General features: G+C 45.6%; 2 protein-coding genes across 8 annotated transcripts in view; one reads left to right on the top strand and one right to left on the bottom strand.

The window, feature by feature from the left end:
* The window catches only part of SBF2 (SET binding factor 2), a 231,008-nt gene extending 214,553 nt beyond the window's left edge, over positions 1-16,455 (bottom strand). For all 7 annotated transcript variants that reach the window (XM_054275684.1, XM_054275687.1, XM_054275689.1 and 4 more), the window contains exon 1: positions 16,304-16,455. In XM_054275684.1, coding sequence (XP_054131659.1) covers positions 16,304-16,358 — 55 coding nt within the window. In that variant the 5' untranslated portion in view covers positions 16,359-16,455. The remainder of the gene's footprint in view (positions 1-16,303) is intronic.
* Positions 16,456-22,925: 6,470 nt separating this feature from the next.
* Positions 22,926-24,232, top strand: ADM (adrenomedullin). Its single transcript, XM_054276240.1, has 3 exons — positions 22,926-23,023; positions 23,306-23,446; positions 23,929-24,232. The coding sequence occupies exons 1-3, from the start codon at positions 22,926-22,928 to the stop codon at positions 24,230-24,232; spliced, it is 543 nt and encodes a 180-aa protein (XP_054132215.1).
* Positions 24,233-25,673: the final 1,441 nt, after the last annotated feature.

The following is a 25,673-nucleotide window of genomic DNA, read 5'->3' as shown; positions in this document are numbered from 1 at the left end:
CCAGAAAACAAAGTAAGCGTGCGTTACAGCACGCATCTTGCTCTCAAATACGTGGAAAAATCCTTTGTAAATAACATTCTTTATACAGAAGGCAATGAACTTTCTGAAATTTTCAAGGTGAAGGTTTCCAAAGCTCTCAGTCTACTCTAAGATTAGACAGGGTGTGGGTTGATGTTTTCAATACCAGAAAGACGCTACACATAAACAGCAGAGTGTAACTCGTTAAAGTTGGTGTGACACACTTTGAAGCAAAGCAATCATCACTTCTGAAAGCATTTCAAGGTTGGGTAGTTGATCAATAAAAAAGTATTTCCACAATATCAAATAAAACCTCGTTGATTTTAGTAAGAAGCACTTGCTTGGAATCAAAGGAAAGACCTTACGTGAGAGATGCACGTTTCCTGCTAAATTGCAACATAAATGTAACTTAATGATGTTTTACACTGGACACACTGTCACCCTAGAGCTAGGGAATTATCATGTCCTCCAAAAATTTAAAATCACTTTTCGATACTATTTGCCAACTGTGTTAAAAGTTAACATCTTGATAAGTTCAAGATATTCTTGCAATACATGATTAAGCCAGTTCATCTGAAATTTTCAACCCAGGGCCTGTGAACAACACAATTCAGGCAGCAGAGACAGATAAATTCCCTCTGTCCTCACTTCTTTCTTTCAAAAGCTGTATATTCACACACATCTCTCTTTCATCTGCCTCAGATCAAAACAATCCTCCTCAAATCTGAAATGTGTAAAGGAGAATCCTCCTCATAAGAGCCCTTCTGACATCCCACGCAGCGACAGAGCTGCAGAGATAAAATGCAACTCATTTCTCCAACTCCCTCTCTTTAGCCTTAAATGCAGTCTTTATTTATAGTCCCATACTTCACACCATTGCAAATTCCTGTTCTGGAGCTTGCACAAGCTACCCACATCTCAACCCAACCTGTAAATATTACTTAGCAAACCCCAACATGCAAGATGTTAGCTCTGCAACTCACTTCCTCCTGATCTACTTTCCAGTCCTCTGCAATAAGAAGCTGCCTCAACTTCCAAGTCCCTGTTCCCTCTCCACCACCTTCACAGGATTGTTCCTCTGCACACTGCACTCTTGATCTCTAATAGACAATGTTTGTCATCTCACAGTTCCTCTTCCACTGTCCTTTTCCATTCCTTAGTTATTTAAAATACTGTTTTTCCATAATGCTTCCTGCCTCTAAGCACTTGCAGAGCCACAGCCCTTTAATGAGAGGAACTGGAACATGGATCCATACAACTCCCACCCAGCAGGTATCATTCACATGTATCACATGTCAGCAAACTTCCCTGCATCTACTCGATACGAAATCTGTTCAAACAGCATTCTGTGACTGGAAGGCCATCTCAACTGTCTACTACAACATTATTTTTCCCTCAACTTCACAGCAGCTGCCACAGATCTGTGGGTACTGAGATGCTCACTGAAAGTCCCCACAGAATTTTAGACAGTACCCTCCTCACGTGCATTGGTTTCTTCCAAAACCTGGCTTAGTTTAATTTAAAACAAGACTAAAAGGACAAAAAAATCAACACAAGTTGATTTCAACCTGTTCACTCAATCCTTAACAACAGATTTGTACTGTACATATATTTTTGCATTGATTAGGTAAGTTTCAAAGCTTTTCTTTTACTCAACACATAAGTATAAGCAATGATAAAGGATGAGGAAGCAAGTTTTCTCTTTTTTCCCAGAACTAACCAGCTGCTAAGATTTGTTTATTTAAGTCTGCGTGCCACTGCTCACCTACAGATGATGGAGAGTGACAAGTCATTTGGGAGTTTCCCACCCTGTATATTTCCTGTGATCCCAATAGGCTAAAACAATTAAATAATATTTTGATCTCAACAAAGCAAGATTTTTATACAACAGCTGTAAAAACGCACGTTGACAATAAAAATTTCTGAGTGTATTCAATGTTTTCCTCATACAAAACCCTTTCAGAACACAGATGATAAATGATGCTTTACAAAGAAGAATGATTCACATATCCTGGTAGGCCAAATATTTTGTCTGGACTGACTATAGACTAAAAAGAGAAAAAAAACAAAGAGCTTCCAGTAAGCTGAGCATATCTTATGGCCCATATGTATTTAGCAAAAATCAGCTCCTTACCCACCTGCCTGAATGGCACCAGTGCCAACTCTCAGGCTGCTCAGCCCAGGTACCAGCTGAGCCCACGCTGCCCTGTGCAAGCCAGGACTCTAAAGTAGCATTCTCCCTCAAGAGAACTGGGCCCTGAGGGTTTAGGCGCGTTTTGCTCCACATTCTGCAGCACTCCATAAGTGGGGATGTGCAGGGGATGTGAGCAGGCTCCACAATTATGGCTGAATTGCAAAGGGCTGGAGTGTCACCATGCAAACAGCCTGAGCTGCCCCTACAGGAGCACTGCCCTGGGGAACACCCTGCAACAGCGCCCCAAAACAACAGCAGCCCCCATTAACAAGGGGTCCAAAAATACCCAGAGAATGCAATCCCACCCCTGCCTGCCTGCCTGACCCCAAAGGAAAGGAATCCATGGCAGTGGTCACGCTCCCACAGCAGGGGCAAACAGCAGCACGCTGCCACAGCAGCCACCATCATCCCCTGATGTCATCCTGCTCAGCTCCTGCATGACAAACTTTGTTCTTCACAGCTGCACACCAGTTCCAAACAACGTGTTTGGCTTCCTAAATGAGAACAAAAAGCACGGGGCTACTTCAAACAGGCAATCAAAATTAACACCATTGTCTGGAACACCCTCAGCTGTCCCCAAGTTAAACACTGTTTGTTTGTGCTCTGGCTCACAGAGGTTAACAGTATTTCATTCCCTATTCCCTCCTTGCCCACAGAACCAGCTGCCAGAGTGACTTAAATTAAAAATCAACACAAAGAATGTGAATTGTTAAAAATAATGCTGTATGCAAATTTCTTTGAAATCCACAGACACAAACTTTGAAACATCACAAGTGCTACTGTGTATTTGTATTACTTCTAACTCCAGCAGTCTTCCCTAAAGCTGAACTGTGCATAATGTGAATTGCATTTTGCTCAGGTAGCACATAGTATCTCACCTGATCTCCACACATAGCTAAACAAGCACTGCAAACACTGGTAAGTACTTATCTGATTGGAAAAAGACCCCCAAAAAAAATCAAACAGGAAGGCACAAAATAAACATAAATGTGTAAATTTGAATGATTATTATGGTATTTCAGGGGTTTTGAGAGTTCTCTTAAAACCATAATGTAAGAATAAAGTATGGTTCTGTGCTTGTGCTAAATCACCTATTTCCTTACTGCCATCTCCTGCCCCATAAATAAGCTACACTGCCAAGATTTTGCACATCCAAATGCACTTTCAGTGCATGCCTCATTAGCAGTAAAAATAGTAATTTTTTAACTTCTCAATGCATATTTTGCAATTGCAAGAAACCAAAGGAACTGGTTGCCTGAAACGAAAGCACAAAGAAAGAAAACAGTCACATCCATGTCCTAGCAAACAATTAAATGCCACTTGACTATGGGCCTGTAATTAATTAATAGAACACAACCTCTCCCTTCTGAGGCTGTGGCAGGCCCAGAGTCTTAACTGGAGCATATTATAATGTGTCTGCCACAAAGGCAGGCAAACATTCTCCTAAATGGTGTTCTCACAAGTAAAGCTGCTCCTTGCAGAGAGGTTTCCTACAGAAACGACGTCTGTGTGACCAATGGCCTTTAACCCAAATAAATAAACACAGAGTGACCCTGAGCTGAAGAAAAGTTAGTGTTCAAGACACCCTGTTCCTTGTCTGGAGCAGCACTACCAGGGCCATTCCAGACAAAAGACAAAAAATGTGCAGAAACACGTCACTAGTTCTGCTGTTCAGGAAATAATTGGCCAACTTGTTTCTTGAAGTCTCTGACTCTTGAAATATCACCCTACTTAAATGATCCCCAAACAACCCAAAATTTAGTGTGCCTAGGGACATCAACTGAATGTGCTTCCTGCAAATTCATCCACTACACACACTCAATCATATTTACAGCAGCACTAATTCTATCTCTCAGACATGATATGTGAGCCATTGTGGGGTCCAATGCTTGGTTTTTGGTTTGAAGTGGGTTTTGGTTTAGTTTTGATTGAAGTTGCTGCAGGCTGAAACACAGAATATAACTGCACCTGTTCTTTTAATATATAAACAGATATATTTACAAAATATTTATATATACAGAAATTATTTATTTTCTGAAAATGAAGATAATAGAATAGAGGACAAGATAAGAATTCAAAGTGATCCTGAAAGACTGGGGGAAAAAGTTATGAAAAAATGTTAAGAGTGTGACTAAGGAGAACTGCAAAGCTGCAGAGTTAGGCCAGAACACCTGACTCCACATTTAGGGGATGGCCCAAATGTGGTTTAGGTAAAAGGGATGTAGAGGTTAAAGCAGACCACAAAGTGATCCTCAGTGTTGTGATGCTGAGAGCTAAAAAAAAAAACAAACTAATAAAAAGCTCAGAATGATGTCACAGAATTGCCCACAAAACCAGCAAGTACCAGTCTCACTCTGTATTTTGGTAAGATTTCATGTAAATTACCACATCCAGTGGGGTCCCCACACTTCAAGGAGAAGAGCAGTAACAGGCTGACAACTGTACCCAAACCCCCAGGACTCAAACACTGAAAAGTCTCCTGAAAGTCAGGCAGAGGAGCTGGAATAGGCTGCCAGAGGAGGTGTGAAGGGCTGGTGTGGAGGGCTCCAAGAATGAGTCAGGGTCTGCCCAGGCAGAGCAGCAAAGGCTGCAGCCATTTGTGCTGGGAGAGGAGAAGGGACCAGGCAATTCCCACTGGTCCTGTGCAGTCTTTAGGGGTCTGGATCACAGAGATCGGGGCTGAGCAGGACCTCTGGGGTTCACCTAACCCACTCCTGGCCCCTGAGCTGCACGTCCCAACACCACAGGGGTTTTGGGCGGGTTTTTTCACAATTCCACACTGTTTATTTCTGAGTTTACTGATGCCATACCAGACTTTAGGCTGAAGTTTTACAGAGAACTGTCCCAACAAATTCCAAGAACTTTTCCACTTAGTGACAACATCTAAATTAGAGACCATTGCTATGAATTCTTTCTCACCACTAAATGTACTTTGGCTTGTATTTATAAAAATGCATTTCATGCAAAATTTGAACATTCTAGGCACTCAGTATCATGAGCTCTGTCTGAGGCCCTTCACCACAAGCTTTAGATTCAGCTATTCAGAATTACTTTAATTACTTTCTTTTAATCATCTAAAAGTCTCAAGCATTAAGCATTCCACTTCCTGTTTTACTTGATATTTACAGGTTGAAAAAAAAAAGGTCTGCAAAATTAATTTTGGGGGTCCATGCTCCCAATTTTGCCCAAGAACAGTGACCACCTGCACCCATCCTTTACCAGCAGGTCAAGAGAGGTGATTCCCTCCTCCTATCCTGCTCTCCTGAGAGTTCACCTGGAGTGCTCCACCACCTCTGGGGGTCCCAACAGAGGAAGGACAACCCAATACAGTGGAAAGTTGGGAACCCTGCCCATGGAACCAGAGGATCTTTAAGGTCCCTTCCAACCGAAACCATTCTATGATCCTTTAATCTGTACATAACTCTTGAGACTCTTACCACTAAATCAGGAATAGCTTAGATTCAGACATGAAAATTTGCTGCTAATTAAGTTTGGCAAGACCATGTGGACAAAACCTTGGTCCATCTGCTGTGAAAACTGCAGAAAGCATATGGTGCTGTATACAACTACATGAAGATCACTGAAGTCCAAAGCTCCTCTCAGGAACCATCAAATGCAAAAGAATAAAAAAATCCAGAGTTTTCATAAGACCATAAATCAAATCTAATAAAACATACAATTTATTTTTTGGTCTCTGCAAATCTATTTTCAAAGCTTTAAGAGAACAGTTAAGACTAGGTAGGGAGTACATACCAGACAGACAATAAGTAATGAGGGTTTTCTACTGCTCATTTCTAGACTTTATATGGGGATTTTTAAACAGAACTATATTCTGAGTCTTCTGCTTCAGAATTTTATTAGTAGCCATGACTCTTCTAGTTTTCACATGAAACTTAAAACAGGAAGAATTACTGATTTTTGGGGAGCCAGGAAGGAGAAGAAGAAGTTAGGGATAGGAAACAACTCAACCCACAGACTTTATTATAACTTTGAGAACAGTGGCTGAGAATAAGCAGAGCACACATCTCAGTTACAAAGGAAGATAGGAGAACCACAGGTTTTACTTTTCAGCATCCTATCCTTAACCATCACAGCTTTGGGAATTGAAACATCTCCAAGGTCTCTTCCACAAGACAGAAACAATGAGCTGCAGACCAGTTAAGGCCTTTCTTAAAAAAAATATTGTTATTATTACTTGTATCTGAATCTTACCTCTGGGTTTTCTAATATCAAATAATGCTAAGCATATTCACAAGAAAACAAAAGATTATGAAAACAACAGTCTTCTGAGCTAGGCCTCTCAAATCCTACCTCACTGTAAAGAGCAACAATCCTCATTTTCATCAGAATTAAGTATGGATGTAAACTGCTACCTTCTGTCTTCTACTAGGCTATCAGCAAGAAGAGCAGCTCTGATTACCAATAACTATGGATAGAGACCAGGGAACCCCCATGTTCTTGAACTGTAGTTTTCCAAAAAAGGCTATTTACTAAAACTGCCCACATTTTTGTAAATTAAAAACAAAAATAATAAAGAAACCCATAAACTAGCATGTAAATAATTTTGTAAGAATGCAAAAACATCTTACAAAGTCAGAAAGGCACAAAGCATGTTTTCTGAGGTCTTTTCTCTCTCACAAAAAATGAGTGACAGTCCTGCCTCATCCAAAAAGATGCCATGTGGCAAAAGAGAACAAAATGATAAAAAACAGCCTCCAGGAGATTATTTTGTTAAACATGCATGATCTCATCTCTTTTAATAATAAACACTATAAACAAAATATTTGGAAAACACGGTGCTGAAACAACAACCTTACAGGAGCGCCACAACTTGAGCGGACGCCGTTTACTCAGGGGCAAACCTGGTATCATTATTTATGCACGTTGATCAAACAGGAAAGAGAATCTTTTGAAATAAGAGTTTTGAATTCCAACTCACAAACATGTGGCTCTCTATGGCTTTGTTTTCTTTTCAGTTGCCTGTGGCTGAAACAACAGGGCCACTTGCTTTGGCTGTGCTGCTGAAGCGCAGTGCAGCCACAGCTGCAGGCTGAGCACACCCTGCTCAGTGAGGGGCTCTGGGATGTTCTCCTTCCCTGCTGCAAAGAACCAACCCTCAGAGCTGGAAAAGGGAACACACACTGTCACTACTCCAAAACCACATGCCTCAGCTTCAAACATGCTTACAGGTAGCTTGAGTCCAAACCTCAGCACAGAACTGGCACCAGGGTCTAAAATCGCTGCCTCCAGCTAAAGGGCAAACCTGAGACCTCCACATGTGTTCTCTGAACTCACTGCAGCAAAGTGGACCAGAATTTATCACTGAAAATCAGCATTTCAGTTTTAGTCACTTTAAATTGCCATGGGGAGAAACATTCCTCTGCAACACTTTGAACACTTGCATGGATTTCTGAACACAAACTGAATATTTATTACCACAGAAAACATCCTTTAGTTCTGTGTGTATGTCTCATTATCTTATTTGTTTTGGAAATATCACTAAAAGCATCCATTCAAACCTTGGGCTTTCTACCACTGCTGAAACTTACTGAACATGAGAAATACATGTTAATTAGCTTCCTATTTGGCAAAAGCAAGCAGCTCTCGAAAGGCATTAAAGGAATTATTCTAAAATAAGAATATTCAATAATTGCACTTGTAAGAAATGTAGGGTGAATCCCAAAGGCAGCAGCTCTTCCCTCCCTTTACAGGAAATTCCAACTTGTTCCTCAGCTGCAGCTGGGCACAACCTATGGCTCAGGCGGAGGCCCCAGGCTAAGACACTTCACAAAAAGCAAATTCTGCCTGGCAGCCCACTGAACAAAATACACTGAAGGAAAAAAACTCTCACAGGATGAAGATTCTAAGAACTTGCAGCCTAAAGGAGGAAGACTCTAAATAGATTAAATTACCCCCCAAAAAGTATGGGGAGAAAGGTGGGTTTAAATCCGTGTTTTAGGAAGGTTTTTTAAAATTGGTTTTATCACCAATTTTTCTTTGAAATCTTCTTTAAAAAATTATACATTCTTAAAAATTATCAAACCTACTAATTCTCTCTTCACAAACTATAAAACAAGAAGAAAGAAAATGGAAATCCTCTTCTAAGTTCTACTGGAATGTTTTGTACTAAACATTGTTTAAAAATAGCACACCAACAATATAGACCAGTAACAGCCCAGTCATCACACAAGATTCATAAAACTACTATGTGTTTTTCTGGGAAAACACATTAATTATGAAGAAAGAGCTCCAAAGGAACAAAGCACGTGGCCTTCTTCTATTTTCATGCAATTGCAATTTGCATGTTTATGAAAAGCAGTGTGTGTAATAGAATTCAAAAACACAGCTTCTTTTATTTTTTTAAAAAGTACAGTATGCCAATTCAACAATATTTCAAGAATTAAAATTCCATTACAGTTGAATTTATGACAAGGTCACAACTTTGTCTTTTGAGTCTGGAGTATTTTGTTAGTCACACATACAGCTTATTCTTACTGCCATTTAGGAATTACATTTACAGCCCAGAGAACAATAGTCACAAAAAAAGGACAAGCGTCTGCATTTCTTTGTCCAAAACAAAAATACACATGTTAAATGTACAAATCTAAACTGTGGAAGACTTCAACAACACAGTGGTCAAACTAAAAGTTTTACTGGGCTTTAACTGGTGCAGTTATAACAAACTAAGAAACAAGAGTGTGATGTTTTTAGATACACAAATAACTAACAGCTATAGGCATTTCTAATGGGGCTCTATCTTGTTCTGTAACTATTTTCAATTATTTTTTACTTAAAGTAAATGCACCATACAAAGTCTCAATGGTTGGCATCTGTTTCCAGCTCAATTATTTCAGTAAAATTTCACACCAAATACTTTTTCTGCTTCCAAGAAATAAGACTGGAGAGAAAAGGATTTTTTTTGGCCTAAACTAAAGTTCTGCTAAACATGCTTTTAGGCCCAAAATTTACAGAAGGGACAAAACCTGGCCCTGGTGTTTGTGTGATGAATTGGAATTTGTTTATTTAAAGATGAAAACCATAAGAAATCAGACTGAGTGGCCAAGAAGACTTCATCTCAGAAAACCACAGAGTAGATAAAGAGAGTTAAATGGATACGGAGAGTGAGAGAAGGAAGGAGAAAGTGAGAGAGATGATAAGACAGAGATTCTTCTGGAATAAACCTAGAAGACAGAAAGCATTCTGAAATACCAGAATGTATCAAATAGAGTAAGGAGGAGGAGTGGCCAATGTCTTGTGAAGGGTTCCTGAGCCACAAGGAAGGGACATGCAGCCACTACAGAGTCTGACAACACTCCTGGCATCACTGTCCACAGCAGCTGGCAAAAGGAGCCCAACAAAACCCACAACCTTCCACAGCTGAAGTCAAGGTTCCAGAAAGAAGAGCTGTCATCCCTTTTCCCCCACAAGCATCTGAGAAATCCTCTGCCAGAATGTCTCATCTTCCTTCCAGCTGCTATTCCAGCGACCCAACCCGACACTCTAACATTTAAAAAAGACATTTTCTATCTTGCTGAAGATCAATCCAAGTGTCAGATAATGGATTTTCTGGGGTTTTAAATCCTAGAAAACAACACATGAACCACAGTAAAAGGATATGATAAGGACATTTTTCCTATCTTCTATTTTCTTCCCCCTTGAATTTCTTTCTGAGTGATTGATTTTATAAGCCCAGTAACATTCCTTTGTCTCTTTTATCCACTGAGGTCTCCCATGATCCAATGGGGTATTGCATGCAACTATCCTGAATTTGTAGCCAGAATTATGATGAGTTTGTTTTTTCTGTCTCTCAGCTTTCCTCCACAACAGCTCCACACAATCCCAGACCGTACAGTCACCAAGTGCTGGTTCTGGCTGCAGCACTGACAGCCCCTCACCCACGTCCAGCTCAGTGCAGATGTTGTGGTTACTCTGACACCTAGAACACAACACTCACAGAAAGGAAACAAAGAATTCAAGCTCTGTTCAATGATTGCATTTTTTCATAGTATTCAATCTGCAGAAGATTGAAAACTGAGAACTGTAAACATGAGAGACATGAAATCAGGATCTATCTAGTCACTAGCAGATAAGCAATAACCAGCATGTTCTTGGCTCAATGAGCAGGGATTTAGCTGCCAAATCCCAATCAACACTAATTGGATTGTCCTTGACTTCAGAACGTACCACTGACACCACAGGAGTGATTTATTTCAACAAACACATATAAATGGAACACAATTCCCAAAACGCCGAGCAGAAGAAAATTAATCTCATCAATACTGATAATGCTACTGTTAGAAATCATTTTTTTCACTAGAGAAGCAAGGAGCCTGAAAGTCTCATGCTACTGCAAAGAGGAGTAAGAGGAGAGATGAACCAAAGGAAAACCTCCCACTCACCAGTGGATATTTGCAGGCTACAACTTTCACTGGCGCAGTTATCAAGGCTGGAGTGTGAATCTGCTTTTACACATTTTACAAATGATTCCACAGTGACTGTGGCTTTCCTTTGTGAGCAGCAGTAACTGGGGAGGTAGCTGGTTCTTTAAATTGATGTAAGAGAGCTACCACAGCAGTGTAATTCTCTTCCTTGCTGTTACAAGACAAGGCTGTTATGTTTGGGGCATTGGAGAAGTTAAATGTCAGTCTCGTTGTCCCTCCACTGAAAAATATGATTGTGGTTATAGAAGGCCAGGGCTTACACAGTATTCAGGCTTGCATAACAAACTGTTTGCCATGAACAGGCTGCAGGAAAAGTGTCTTTTTGTCAGATAATCCACAAAGTTAATCCAGGACAGAACAGGGAAGAAAGAGTTCCTTGACTGCAGTTTAGTCACAAAGATAGGAAATGCTACTTCCCTCAATATAATCTGTGTTCTATTTCAGACCAAATGCAGATAGTTTGCAGAGAAAAAAGGCTCCAGGAGTATTTTAGTTTAAAATGAAAGGCTGAAAAAGAAGTACTTTTAGTGTTGTTGTTATTATGATGGCAAGACTGAGTGAGTAAAGAGTCTGAAATTCAAGTTCTTTAGAAATTTCATTACAGACATGTGAGGAAAAGAAGATCTCCATGATCTGTGTTGATTTTAAGATTTCTCCAAAATGATAAATCTGTAAACCAAAATCAATTTTTTTTTTAAGACCACATTATGTAATAGAAGAAACTGCTTGGATATCAAAACTGCTTGCTATCAAAAAGAAACTGCTTGTTATCAAAAAATACTGGGGGTCTTCCAAGCAGACTTTCAAGAGAGCTTTATCTCACAAAAAAAAAAAAAAAACAAAAAACAAACAAACAAAAAAACCCCACCTCCACCAAACAAACAAAGAAATAAACAAAGAAATAAACATGACCACAATCGAAACGAACAAAACCACGTGCAATGGAAATATTTCTTTCTCATTCTGTTTCAGCACAGTATTGTGGAATCTGTTTTATTTGAAAAGTAAAGCAAAAGGTTTAGAGGAAGAGATTTCATTGAAAGGAGCAATTAATTTGTTTACAAGTCTTTGGGGTGCCCTGCCCTACCCAGTCACAGCCACCCAGAACCATCTCCCAGGCTCACTCCTGCATCCTGCTCCACTTCCAGCACTGCACTTGATGCTTCATTCCACTGCAGCTACAAGAATTCCCCTGCCACAATAAGAAGGATTTAGTTTTTGTTGCTTTTTTAATCCCTTTGAGATTTCCCTGGATTGCATTTGAATCAAATTAAGCTGCAGCACAGATAAGAAAGCCACTGAAGTAACAGCTTTATTCCCTTATTTTTCTACATTTTGTTTTACAGAGATTGTATGCCATGGCATCAAGCAGTCATTCACTCCTTATACACACACCAGCTCAGTGAAATGCCTAACTGTGAATATACAGCAAATACACCAGAAAATCCTAATGATACTATATTCTTCACAGGCCAAATCTGCTCACAGGAAAAAAAATAAAAGAATCAGACAACTCCATTTAGAAATTTCTCCCACTCCATCAACAATCACTTGTCTTGTTTCAAAATCCTCTGAGATACAAAGCTATGTTACACAATAAAGGCTTCCCTGAAGAGTTGATAAAAATCAGAACAGAAACAACCACAACAGAGCCTACACATGTTATACCAGCATTTATCAGTTGTGACAACAGCCAAATAAAACTGCTATACTGTTGGAAGCCTTCTGTCCTACATATTGCAACTGCACACAGAATCAAGAACAAACCATTCCTCTGTCCTCTCAGAGCAACCAAACCTCACAGAAAACATCCTGCTCCACCTCACAGGTTTTCTCCTTTAACTTCTGGGTTCAAAACAGCATCCTACAGGAAAGCTGCCACGGGTGTATGGGAAAATTAATCAAATCCAGTCTTTGGATCCTCTCTTCTTTATCCTCTCACCTTTCAGCTGCTGAGCTAAGGAAGACACAGAATGTTCTCTCTTTTACCTTTTCCAAGAAGCACTGTATGTAAATTCTAAGGATGGATTTATGATTAGGGCTTATACCAACAAAACCAAAAACAAACAAAACAAAAAAGGCATTTTCTCATGCCCTTCTGTGATCCTTACAAACATCTGTGTTCTTCCTAAATCCCATCCACATTCCATTATTCAGACATATTAAATGAGAATTTTTTGGTGAAGCACATCAGACACACCTCAAAATCCATGAAAAATTAAAATGCATGAACAGTAAGGGCTCCTGGGACTTCTCCTAGCTGTTAACCCAGAATGCCTACATTTGGTAGCACCTTTGCTTCTTTCAGAGACTTCTGTAAGTGCCTTTTGTAGCCAGTTATGTAACAGCTTTATATTGTGCTGATATGCTGGGGAAAGTGTGGTTATCTACCTCAGCCAAGGTTCAGTTGAAGACAAAATACACCAAGGTTGATTGCTTTACTCTGAAAAAGTATCACTGTTAGAGCAAAAAAAAAAAAAAAAAAGGGTTTAGTAAAGCTGGGGGATTTATAAATCTGGTTTCTATAACTCTGTCAGGACACTCAACATGAACTTTTGACAGCAGCTACTGCTGCTGCAGTTCTGAGCAGTGGCTCAGAATGAGTGCTTAAAATACACAACAGCCATCAAAACTATGATCCACTGAAGCTTAGTTTCATGATGAGACACAGACTGAGCAACCTAAGTGGGAACACAGACCAGGGCACCTGAAAGACAGAAAAAGCTGGGTGATTCAGGTCATCCTCCACAGCACAAAGACTTCTCAGCTCCTAAGTGCCTGCAACTCTTCTGACACTTGTCAACAGCAAAGCTCATTCTCCACTCAGGCAGAGCCTCTGCAACTTGCCAAGCATGAATTAACTGCCTGTGAGGCAAATTATCCAAGGGCTCCCATCAGTTTCCTTGGAGCATGTAGGACACTAAGGCACCTCACTAACATCTTTGTGCCCAAGGCTCTAGGAACACTTCAGCTGATAGAAATTCAGGGTGCATTGATCTGTCTTTCAGCATGCTCCTGACCCTCCTTTATGCCAGTACTGGCATTCATCTGACATCCTGTGAGCCAACACTGCTTGAAAAATGAGCAGGAAAGTAATCCAAGGACAACACAGCAGCACAGGTAACACACCCAGCAAGAAAGGTCTTTTGGATGGGTCAGCATCCTGAAGTGAGCTGGATCCAAAGGAAGGTTCAGCACAACAGGAATGGCAGCACCAGGACTGCTGTAACATCAATTTACACAGGCCTAGGCCAGAACAGGAATGGACTTTTACATGCTTGATTCCCAAAGGACACACTCTGGTTTATCTGAGGACAATAAAACCCTTCACTTCCCCTGAAGACAATGCTGGATAAAAACTTGTAGCATCACTTACAAAGCTGTTCCAAAACAAGAAAAATCTATAGATCTGCTCCTAAACTGCATAAACACTGCATTTTAGATAGTTACAGCTGATGTTTTTTGAGTAAAGCCAGAAAATCATCACCTTTATCACATTTTCAGGGGTAAGATATTGGCCCATGTAAATAAATCCATATAAGCAGTGAGGAGAGAGCCAGCAGACCCAGTGGGGCTTTCCTGGGAGAGCAGTCACTACTATAAACACCCTTCCCTACAAACCACAAGTGTTTATCATCCAAATGCTGCTGACACACAGGTTGGGGGGAAGGGCACAGCATTTTTGTTTGCTTGTTTACACAAAGCTATTCCACAGATTATGCCTGGGAAAAAAAAAGGAAAAAAACCCACTACAAAACATAATTACACTCAACATTAAAATCAAGCACATTAAAAGCAGGCCAGAAGGTAGCTGCTGATGAAAAACAAATAGGATAGAAAGAAAAGGAACATACTTAAAAATATAAAAGCTTCAAGGGTAGCCAGTCTATAATCGTAGAAATGCTTGTCCCTGCTTTTCATATAGAAGGAAGCATAATAAATGCATCAAAAACCTACAGTTTTATAAGAAAAATAAAGGTCAGTACTCCATGTATTATGGGATTGCATGTGGGGGTAAAGGAATTTGGAAAACAATGCATGCCTAGTCTTCAACAGAATGTTGTTCCTTCAAGCATTTTTCTTATGAAGCATTAAAGTAGCAACAAGTCATTTAAATAATAAAGTCTAAACAATTACTTTCTGGGCATGACCTTTTTAAATTAAGGTTCAGAAGTTATTTCTGAATCTGCTCAATTTCTGAATCTGCTCAATTTCACCCAGGCAAGCAATTCTACCAAACTTCATGGAAGAGTTTATGTATGGGAAGTTGAACACATACTTAAATGCTACAGATGAAGACATTTTACAGACATAAAGCTTTCCAATGCAATCTGTAATTTCACTTCAATGAAGTAAGCAGCCTATTTGATTCGTCTTCTTAAAAGCACATCTGGGTTTTTTAGTTGCTTCTTTGTTTTGATTTGGGTTTTCTCTACTTTGTCAGGGAAAATGTTCCAAACAGGAGAGGCAAAAGGAAAGGTCTTTATTTTTAAAATAAAATCCTTCCCATTTCACACGGCTTGATTTTGACAGTACAATTAGGACAAACCTATGATCAAATGGGATGGAAGGGGTAACCAGGATGTAATCAATGTAATAAAAATTGCAGAATAGTAAAATCCAAGAGACCCTTAGCAGAACTTTGTAAGACACTGCATCTTTAAACACGCCAATGTAACGGTTTCTCTAAAAATTATATTTATTTTAAAAAAATCTCACAGTCCGAGTTTATTAGCTGCACTTTTTGAATGAACAGATACAGACTACACGCAATTGCTACTTCAAAGAATTACTCTGAGTAACAAACTTGAGTGTTGTTTGGTTTATGCATAATCAAATGAATTAGGGAACATTCGACTGTTTAAAATATTGTTTATTAACAGCATACATTCAAAGGAGCGCTCTGAAATACGCAGCACAAACACATTCCAATTGACAATCACTTCGTTTTCCAGTCAGCTTAAACACTGATTTGAGATCTCTGCAGCAACAAAGCTGGTACCATAACGGAGAGTTACGTAACACAAACCACTCTCTCTTTGCCCACAAACGACAGCAGATAACAGCACTTCCCTTTCCCCCAGCAGACAGAACTCGGTATCCCGAGGCTTTACGAGGCACCGTTCCATCCCCGTTCGCTGCCACGGCGCTGCCCGGGGGACTCGCGGCGCCGCTCAACAGGCGATGGATGAGGGGCGAGCCGGGCAAGCCCCGCCGGCCGAACGCAGCCTTTGTTCTCCCGGGAGGCGCGGCTGGCGCGCCCCAGCCGGCGGGACACAGGTGGGGACCGGCGGCACCGGCCCTGCCCCGCGGCTCCGGCGGCCGGGCCCGGCACGGCCGCGGGCCCCGTTTGAACCTGCCCGCGCTTCGGGGAAGGAGCCGCAGCCGCTCCCGGCGGGCGGGGCGGGCCGGGGCTGCCCCGGCCGGGCGGTGCGGGAGTCCCTCCGCTTCCCCCCTCGGGAAAGGGGGATTAACCCTTGGCTCGCCCCGCTGCCCTCACCCCCTCCTCCCCCGGCCGGACGCGCGCCCCGTGCGCGCCCCAGTCTCCTCCTCCCGCGGCCCGGCCGGAGGCGGGCGGGGGCCGGGGCCGGGCAGGAGCGCGGGGAGCGGCCAGGCACGGCGGGGCAGCGCTGCGCGCAGCCACACCTACCTGTCTTCTCGTGGTCATAGCCCACCACGATGAAGTAGTCGGCCAGCCTGGCCATGGCTGCGCGGGGCGCGCCTCGGCCTCACCACCCCAGCGGCTGCGGCGGCGGCTCGGGGCAGGCTCAGCATCCTCCGCTCCGCGCCCGCCGCAGGAGGAACGGCACCACCTCAGCCATGTTGGAGGCGCGGGCACGCCGTGCGCCTGCGCGCCGCCCGGACCGCTCGCCGTGACCCCGGGGCTGGGCGGGGGCTGGGGCGGCCCGGCCCGGCTGTCCCGCAGTGTCGCTGCCCCGGGCCGGCCGCTGTGCCGGGACGCCGCTGCCAGCGCCGCGGCCTCCCTTCGCAGCCCCCCGCGGGCGGGGAGGGTCCGGCGGGGGAGGTCCGCGCCCCGCCCGAGCGGGGCTTTGTCTCCCGGCAGCCTCCCCCAGTGCGGCGGCCGCCCGGGGAGCAGCGGGTCCGGACCCCGTTCCCCTCACAAAAGACACTCGCGGCGGGTCGGAGCGCTCTCCGTGCCCGGGGAGACCCAAGTGTTGAGCGGGGCTGCACCTCGCCGCTCGCGCCTGGAGCTGCCGGGGCCGGGCATCGCCCTCACCGAGGCTCCGCGGAAATGGAAGCCGGCGGCGAGATAACGGCGGCCCCGCCAGCCCGGCCCGGGCCATCGGGGATTGCGCGTCCCGAATGTGTCCCGGTCACGTTTTGTCCGGGGTGTTCGGGACGTGCCGCCGCGGGGGCAGCCGTGCCGCCGCCCCGCTGGGCTCTGTGGCGGTGCCGAGGGTCGGCGCGGGGGTCTCGGCCCCGGCCCCCTCACAGCAGCACCCCCGGCCGGGAGCGGGCTGTGCTGCCCTGCCCTGCCCTGCCCGGCCCGGCCCGGCCCGGCCCTGCTGCTCCCTGCTGCTGGCAGGGCACTGGCCGGCGGTGCCTCGGCGTGACCCGCGTGGCCCCGGACGTGCTGGCCGGGCACGGGCGGTGGCCGCTGGGGCGCTCAGCGAGCCGCGCCGGGAGCTGCTGTGGTGCTGTTTGTAACGTGCAGAGGAGGCAGGCACCTTCTGGACCCTGGCCCTCTAAAGCTCGGTGGACTTTGCCAGCAGTCGCGGAGATGCTGAGGATAAAGGAGCGGACAGTACAGCGCTTGGATAGCTGGCTGTATATATGCAGTGGATAGCTGCAAAAACCACTCTGATAAGCTTCCATGGACGTCCCGTTTGATAGCACAGAGAGAACCAGCGCGGAGGACGTGGGTGGCATTCCAGCGAGCTGGGTGTGGAAGTGCAGCAAACTGGATTCGCTTCTGACGATCCACCCTGACGAGGGACCCAGCAGACAGTCAGAAGTGGTCTCAGAGGCATTTCTGTTTCAAACACGCCGTTCTCACACCTCTTAGCTGGAACATAGTGATGCAGTGTCTTGCTGATAAGCCAGATGCAAATTGGTCAGGAAGCTTCAAGCAGTGCTCCCGCTTGTGCCTTCTCAGTGGAGGGCAGAGGTTGACATCTCCTCGGAGTCATCAGCTTCGTGATTTAGCTGTTTTGAAGCAAATGACATGTGTAAGGATCCAATCCTAATATATTTCCTTGTTTAGGAGTACAGAAAAAATGTGTCATATGTACATCAAAAAGATTGACCATACTTTTTGAGAAAGAGATGCACTCTTCTCACTTCTACAGTCACTTCTACATAGGAGTTAGGTTAAGTCACTTCTACAGTCACTTCTACATAGGAGTTAGGTTAAGTCATGCAGGATTTGGTTAAGTTATGCATAGGCATTTTGGTTGCAGGACACAGTTCACAGAAGCAAAGGATAATGTTCTGTACAGCTAAACCTGGAGGCAAAGTTTAAAGACACTGAGAAATTACCTAATTTTGAGCTGAAATGGGTCCTTAGAGTTATCATATCTACACTCATAAAAAGATTCAATATGCAATTACAAATCTCAATAGTGAAATCTCACTGCTCTTTTAACACAGCATCTCTAGTAGGAGAGAATCACTCACACCTTTCCCAGAGCATTAATAAATGCTCAAGAGCAATAAATAAATGTTCGAGAGCAAGATGTTTATTTAGTGATTTCCCAGTACTGCTAGTGTTCACTTTACAGCCTTGCTCCTTCTGCCATCTAGATCAGTACCGCCGAATTTTTTAAAGTTTATAAGAAATGGCACATCTTAAATAAGAAATAGGAGGTGTAGCTGAGCTTATTTATTTTACAGAATCACAGAAGGTTTTGGGTCAGGAGGGATCTTAAAGATCATCCTGTTCCAACCCCCTTGCTACAGGCAGGGACATATGCCACTAGACCAGGTTGCTCAGACCCATCCAACCACACCATGAACACTTTCAGGGATGTGGCATCCACAATTTCTCTGGGCAACTTACCTTAAGAACAGAGCAATCTTATGTTCTTATAGGACAAATGAAGAAGTGGAGCAGGCAGAGTGTTTGCTCACCTAAATTCTACTGAAAAGTGAACTTGAATGCTCATCCAGACCACCAAGCCTTAATTCCCTCACTTGCAGCCTAGCTCCTCACAGGAGAAGCAGGGGCTCACAGAGGACACCAAGGGACCTGTCTCCACAAGCCCCTGGTCATGTACTTCCCCCAGGGGAAGAATTGCAAGGCTGCAGCCTCTCCAAGAGCCTGAAAGCACTCAAGGGACAATGCTGCCACACTCACATTGTGCCCTTGCCAACAACAAGGTGTGAATGTTCACAACACCTTCTACACTTCACTCCTCCTTCAGGAAACAGGGAATTCACACTCTGCCAACCCATGCCAGAACAGGGGCGCAGCCATGACCCTGACCAGATTTCCCCTACCAAGAGACATCCCTCACTCACTTGGGAGGAGTTGTTTGGTGTATACCAGAGCACCTCCAGCAGGACTATTGAAATGGAATCACCCCTTTTCACTGTGCTCTTGGCACAGAGAGCTCTGGCTCAGTGCAGGCGCTAACAGTGAGGTTTTTCTGTGTGCAGCTTGATTGAGGTTTTAGATCCTTCAGGGGGTGCCATTCTTCTATTAGTATTATCTTTCTGCTGATTTCACGCAGCCTGAAATACAATCAGGTCTATTCATACTCATGGCATATGAATTCAGAACAATTTGTTTAAACAAAGTGAAACATGCAAAGGCACTTCCACTGGCTTCAAACAACAGTTTTCTTCCATCATCAGCACAGAATATTTGCCTCACATTGATTCCCCATTTCTACCCACAGATTTTAGACCTTTTCTTTTTGAATAAATCTCAGCCTGAACAAAATGCTCTATAAACAGCAACTCATCTTCACTATGTCTCTGCCAGAGCAGATACTTGCTGTAAGGTCTTCTGAACACCAAGAGGTTGAATGGTACACCCGAGATAAGCAGGAAACAGGAGCTGGCTGCTTCCCATCATGGATGAGGCAGCATCTGGGAGACCCTGCACTTCACATCACACACTGCTCTTGCTGAACTGCTTGGCATTGCCTCAGACTCACAGCTTGTGGAGCTGGGGTGGTTTTTTTTTGGTTTTTGTTTTTTTTTTTAAGGAAATAACTATTTGTGGCATAATTTTTTTTTTAATTGGTCACTGTTACATCACAGTACCAATTCAGTGACTATTGCTCATTTCCAAACTGCATGAGAATGCAAGTTCATAGAAAGAACAAAATGAGCCTCTGAACAAAGAACATGATGTTTCGTGGTAGATTTGAACCAGCTTTACCTGCTGACGCCCTTTCACAAATCACATCATCAACAAACTGATCATTTATGTGTCAGAGTTTGCCTCCTCATAAATTTACATCAAGTAATTTTTTATCACTGAGATGATAGTTACAGTCAGTATGGAAGAAACGTGAGAGTTGTGTTACTACTGTTATTAACATTCCTAAATCAACATAGAATTTTTTTTCTGCATTGTTTGTCTCAGAGTATACAAAACACACTTCCCGTTTAAGCCAAAGATTTTAATGAGGGATTTTCCAGCATTTGAGGAAACGTGTGATTTTTAATTTTTTTTTTACTGGAATGGGAGACTTAATCTGAGTCAAAGCAATGCTTATCACTTAAAATCCTGCCTTCTCATTCCGAAAAAGTTAGATTCAGTTTCAACTTCTGCTAATCAAGGAAATGCTTGAACTCGCACGAGCTTGAGCTGCCTCATGAGGTCTCTAAAATCCAGCCAGTCGTGCAGCTCCGGGGATGATACGGTCCCGTTCTAGAGCACTTATTTTCCCATCTCTTCCTCCCTGTGTTTCCCCCCAAGCCTCCCGCTCTGCGCTCCGGGGCACGGTGCGAGGCGCGGGCAGCGGGGCTGCGGCTCGGCGGAGCTGCGGGCGGCAGGGACGGGGCTGGGCCGGGGCAGCCCCGCCGGCGCTCGGCCGGGCAGGTGCGGCGGGCAGCGGAACCGGGCCGGGGAACGGCCTCGCCCCGCGGAGCCGCGCCGGGGCTCGGGGCAGAGGGGCGGCGGGGCTGATGCGATGGGGAGCAGCCACAGGCAGCGCTGGCCCTCCCGCCGGCCGGGCGGTGGCAGCTCCCCGGCCAGCCTGTCCCGCACAGGTAGATGCCGAAGACAGAAGGCTCCAGATGTCTGGACGCTGCTGGAGAGCCGGGGGAGGGAGGGAGGGAGCACCGAGTGAGCCATGCACAGGAAAGTTTCCGTCACCCCCTGCACATACCTCTCCGGGGTGTTGTTATACACCGCGGTTATCCAGAAAGGCAGAGTCACGAGCACACGCTCACTCACCTGACTTTTGAAACACTTTGCTTGGGGCAAGATGCGAGAGAAGCATCTCACCACTCATTCCTTCCTGCCGAGCGTCTCTCGCTGGCCGGGGGACCCTGTTTCCCCAGGGCGCAGATCTCCCGGGGCATTTCCCTCGGTGCCGCCGAATTTGCACCGCGACAAGTCAGCGGAGACACGGTGCATCCGCTGCTGGCTGCCAGCACCCCCTGCGAAGCCGGACCGCTGCATTTCTGAAGCGTCACGGAGCAAAGACGCTAAAGACTGTAAAAAACCCAATAACAAGGTGGTCAGACTAAGGTTTTGCTGCTGGCCAGCCGAGAGACTGCTGTTAGAGATCCCGATCCTGCACCGGTTCAGCTTTCTGACCGGGAAGTAACTGCACTCACATCCGTGAGGTTTGCGGATTGGGAATGGCACAAGGCACGGAGGATCTTCCAGCCCCGTAACCCCAGGCGTTTCAGTGACCCCGTGTTCGCCCCAAAGCAACGCCACTTGCTCTGTTCCAAGGCACAGAACTGGGCTCTGACCTTCATCTGCCAAAACCATTTGAATCGTGATCTACTTGAATCGATCAAGTAAATAAAATTCATTTTGTTAGATAAAAAATGCACCCAAGTTTAGTCATAAATATTAATGATGCCCGATTTGCCACCTCATTACTTATGTAAAGAAGGCTGTCATTCCAGTTACTCATTATAAATTCACGTTGTCCAAATATGGGTTTATTTTTGGAACTTTGATATTTGATGGATTTTAATGGATTTTGGAATGGATTGAATCTGGTTTCCACTCCCCTGCTTTCACCCACCTGAGGCTAAGATGTCTAGAATGAGAAATTATTCTACAGACAGCATAAATACAATTATATTTTGGCGGTTAAAACCTCTGTCCCCAGTAAAACAGGCTGAGGGGCTCATCGGATTTTGCAAGTTGTGCCATGACTCAGAATCCTAAAAGCTGCCGTTATAATTAACAAAATACCAAGGGGGTTGTTTAAGATAATTTTCAATAATCCTCTTATCCCCCCCCCCCCCCTCAGTGTTGCCCCCAGTCCAGGTCAGAATGCTTAAGGAGTGCTTGAAATGTGGGGGTGGGGGGTGCCAAGAGAGAGCTCGCCCAGCCACGCCAAGGTCCACCCACTTCTCAGCGCTCTCTATAAAAGCGAGCAGAGGAGCGCAGAGCTCGGCAGTGATTACTTCACACACACACACACAAAGGAGGAGTTCTCGCTCCTCAGGAAACCCTGCAAGCTCGGATCGCTACTACAAAAACATTTGCCTCAGTGGATTATCCTCACTGTCAGGTAAGAACTATTTTTTTTCCCCGCCCTTGGCAGCAACAAAAGATTCAGGGGAGGTGAAACGCAAGTAAAACTCTACTAAATTTGGACTGTTTTGAAGAGTTTGGAGTTATGCTGTGGAGTCTTGCACTGGCTCTTGGCATCAGCTGCAGTTTACAACATAAGATCCAGACCTAGCTGGTTCTGCGTGTGAAGTGGGAAGAGGAGCTATCAGGGAATAAACTTCCCGGCAGTAAAACACTTGCTGGAGTTTGGAAACGATGCGTCCGATAGCCAGCTCTCTCTGATCTTATGGGTTTGCTAAATCCTAGTGCAAGCCGCTGGGGGTATTCTGGAAATCCTGCTGGTTTTCAGCCGCCTCTGCAACTAAACTCTCGACAAACGTAAACTTTGGAGGCTCTGTTATTTACTCTGTGATAAGTTGTTGAGCAAATATTAGCTTCTGGTTCATATCAGACACAAAGTCCCCGGTAGCCTGGGGGCTCTGCGAGGGAAGGAGCTCTCTGGAATCACCAGCAATAAAGGACAGTCCTTACTTGACTTTTATTAGCAAGCATGCTTATAGTTCTTCTCTTTTCCTTCCAGCAGGACCCAGCCAGAATGAAACTAGTTCACGTAGCCCTGCTCTATCTCGGCTCCGTGACCTTCTTCGGGGTGGATGCTGCAAGGGTGGACGTAGCGACAGAGTTCAAAAGAAAGTGAGTATCGGAGCGCGCCCTCCTGCCAGCGCCCCGCGCCTGGCTCCGGCAGCCAGCCGTCAGAGGCACTGGATTCCCTGATTCCCTGCAGGGATTGCTCAGCTCCTTAAAGGCCTCGTGCCCTTTCAGAAAGCATTGGGGGGTGGAGAAGAAAAAAAAAAAAAAAAAAAGGGAAAAAATCTCGGTGCTGGCAAAGATTTTCGCCCCTCGAATCTATTTGGTTTGGCTCCCGCCCTGCAGACTTGCGATAACAGGCTCTCCTCTTCCCTTGTGCTCTTTCAGATGGACGAAATGGGCACTAAGCCGAGCCAAGAGGGACGTGAAGCCTGCGGGCTTGCTCCGAGGGCTGGGGGCAGCCGCCGACATGCTGCCTCTCATCCGCACCCAGGACGTGAAGGAGGATTCCCGAGTCTCGCCTCCCAGGTAAATTCCAGCCCTTCCTGGGCTCGGGCACTTGCTCGAGGCAGTAGAAAGTTTCGGGGTTCCCTGGTTTCCGGGTGTTCAGGGTTATTCTTGCTGTCGATCCTCCCCTCCCCAGAGGCAGGTCCTGCCCGGGCTGCCCATCGCGCTGAAAGCAGCCTCCCGCCTTCCTTTCCCCGCGCTCTTTAGCTGGCGGGAGATAGTAGCGCCTTTGCTGCGAAAGTCAGATATAAATAGTAACTCGAGCCCTGGATGCTTAGGAAAAAGTAACAGCCGTAAACCGGCGGGGCCTCTCCTTGCATGGGCAGCCGGCTCTGCTCGGCGCTCCCGCGGAGGGCACAGCCGGGACTGCTGGGGGGCAGCCGGGCACCGTCGGGACGAGCCCATCTCCAGCCCTTCCCTTCCTCCCCTTCCCTCGCCCACCGGGTCCCCTCCTCCGGGCCCCCACGGCGCTCTTCTCATGCCCGCTCTCTCTCTTCTTGCAGCAACCGGGAAGATGCTCACATCCGCGTCAAGCGCTACCGCCAGAGCATTAACAGATTCCCCCACTTCCAAACAAAGGCGTGCCGCTTCGGGACGTGCACGGTGCATTGGCTGGTCGACGAGCTCCACAGGGCGGCCGTCAACGACAGGAACGATGCCGCCCCCCCAAACAAGATCAGCCCCCAGGGCTACGGCCGCCGGCGGCGTTCCCTGCCCGAGCCCCGCAGCCCAGCGCGCTCCCCCAGCTCCGGGCGGCGCCCACGGACGCGCCGGGCGCTGCCCCTCGCCGCCTTCCTCGGAGTCTGAAGCGCCGCAGGAGCCGGCCGAGGCCGCCTCGACGGATGGACTGAGGCACGGGCTGAGATCCGCCAGGATCGCGGAGAGCGCCTGCCCGGGCGGGACCCCGGCGCGCCCTCCGCGGGGAGCTGAGAAGGGCAGCGGACGCTGCGCCCCCTGCCCGCCACGGACTCTCTCTGGGCCGGGCACCGCCGGCTCCCGCAGCCGCCGCCGCCCGCGACGCGAAGGCGCCGCCGCTGCTCCCGGGGGACCGCCGCTCCCGCGCCCCGCCGCCCCGAGGAGGGGATGCTCAGGGGGGGACCCGCCGGTGGGCGACGGGCCCCGGCCTCGCCCTCCGCCCCCGAGGGTCGGAGGGTGCGCGTCAGCCGTGGGCACGGACGGGCCGCCCACATCTGCTCTACCCTCTGCGTTATGTGCACCCGGCAGGGAATCGGACACTCATTAGTCCCTGCGGGGACTGCGATATACTTGAACGTCACAGAGAGGAAAAGTGCAATTGTACGTGGTTTTTGTTAATTATAAGTGCGGTGTGTGTGGATCACGAGATATGCATTGGTATTTAAGATTGTTCTGTGCCATGTCTTTTTTTTTTTTTTGGAAAAAATATATTTTATTTTTATACGGTTTATATATATATAAATATATATATATTGCATAAGGGCATTTTAAAACATTGTATCCCCTCTATTTTTCATATCGTGAATGTCAAACGTTAAACTCTTTATCCATACCTTTTTTATCTTGCATTCCAGACTGGTGAAAGATATAGAGAATGTATCAGCTGTTCTCCATGGGTAATATGTGAAATAAAATAAACACAATTACATAAAACACTTCAGTTATGTTGTCTTTAGTGGGGGCAGTGGTCAAGATGAATCATTTCTCACTGTGTTCAGTCCTACTCATGCTAAGCTAGAATGACAGTCCTGGGACAGACCAAAACTCTTCTCTTGCAGACTTTGTTAGCAGCCACCTTATCTCATCAAATGGAGTAAACTCCGAGCTAGCAATGCATCCTAAAATTCCAGGGCAGGTCTGTGGAAAAGGCTCTAAGGTTCTTTTCTGCCCACACGTTCAAGCCAGGGCTGAAACGTGTCACAGCTTGGATTGATCGTGCAAGTTTATTTTTTGCCCTAATTAATCAGAGAAACAACTGCACACTTCAACATTGCACAACAAAGTAACAGATTTATTGAGGCAGCATGTTCCAAAAATGGTCATGGCAGCTTCCAAGGTTATTTATGTTGAAGGATTTCCTGGGCCACAGTTCAGGTTAAAGTTAAACGGTGACCGGTTCAGTGCAGGGAGAACATTTTGGATAAAAGCTTAGCATGAGGGATTTTGTTGTTTTGTTCTTTTTTGTTGTTTTGTTTTGTTCTCTCTCTTTTTTTTTTTTTTAGCAAATTCCAAGCACAGACCAGAAAACAAATGTGAAATTGAACCTTATTAA

Source organism: Melozone crissalis, unplaced genomic scaffold (genome assembly GCF_028551555.1).
Source record: "Melozone crissalis strain CALT ecotype California unplaced genomic scaffold, PUWL_Pcris_2 ptg000018l_1, whole genome shotgun sequence".
In the NCBI taxonomy this organism is placed as follows: Eukaryota; Metazoa; Chordata; class Aves; order Passeriformes; family Passerellidae; genus Melozone; species Melozone crissalis.
Note: the sequence above shows the minus strand (reverse complement) of the source record. Positions and strands in the feature narration are given on the sequence as shown.

Bases quoted from the DNA above. Each gene is read 5' to 3' on its own strand.
- ADM (XM_054276240.1), top strand. From the start codon at position 22,926: ATGAAACTAGTTCACGTAGCCCTGCTCTATCTCGGCTCCGTGACCTTC. The intron at 23,024-23,305 runs GTGAGTATCGGA...GTGCTCTTTCAG, and splicing joins GCGACAGAGTTCAAAAGAAA to ATGGACGAAATGGGCACTAA. The intron at 23,447-23,928 runs GTAAATTCCAGC...CTCTTCTTGCAG, and splicing joins TCCCGAGTCTCGCCTCCCAG to CAACCGGGAAGATGCTCACA.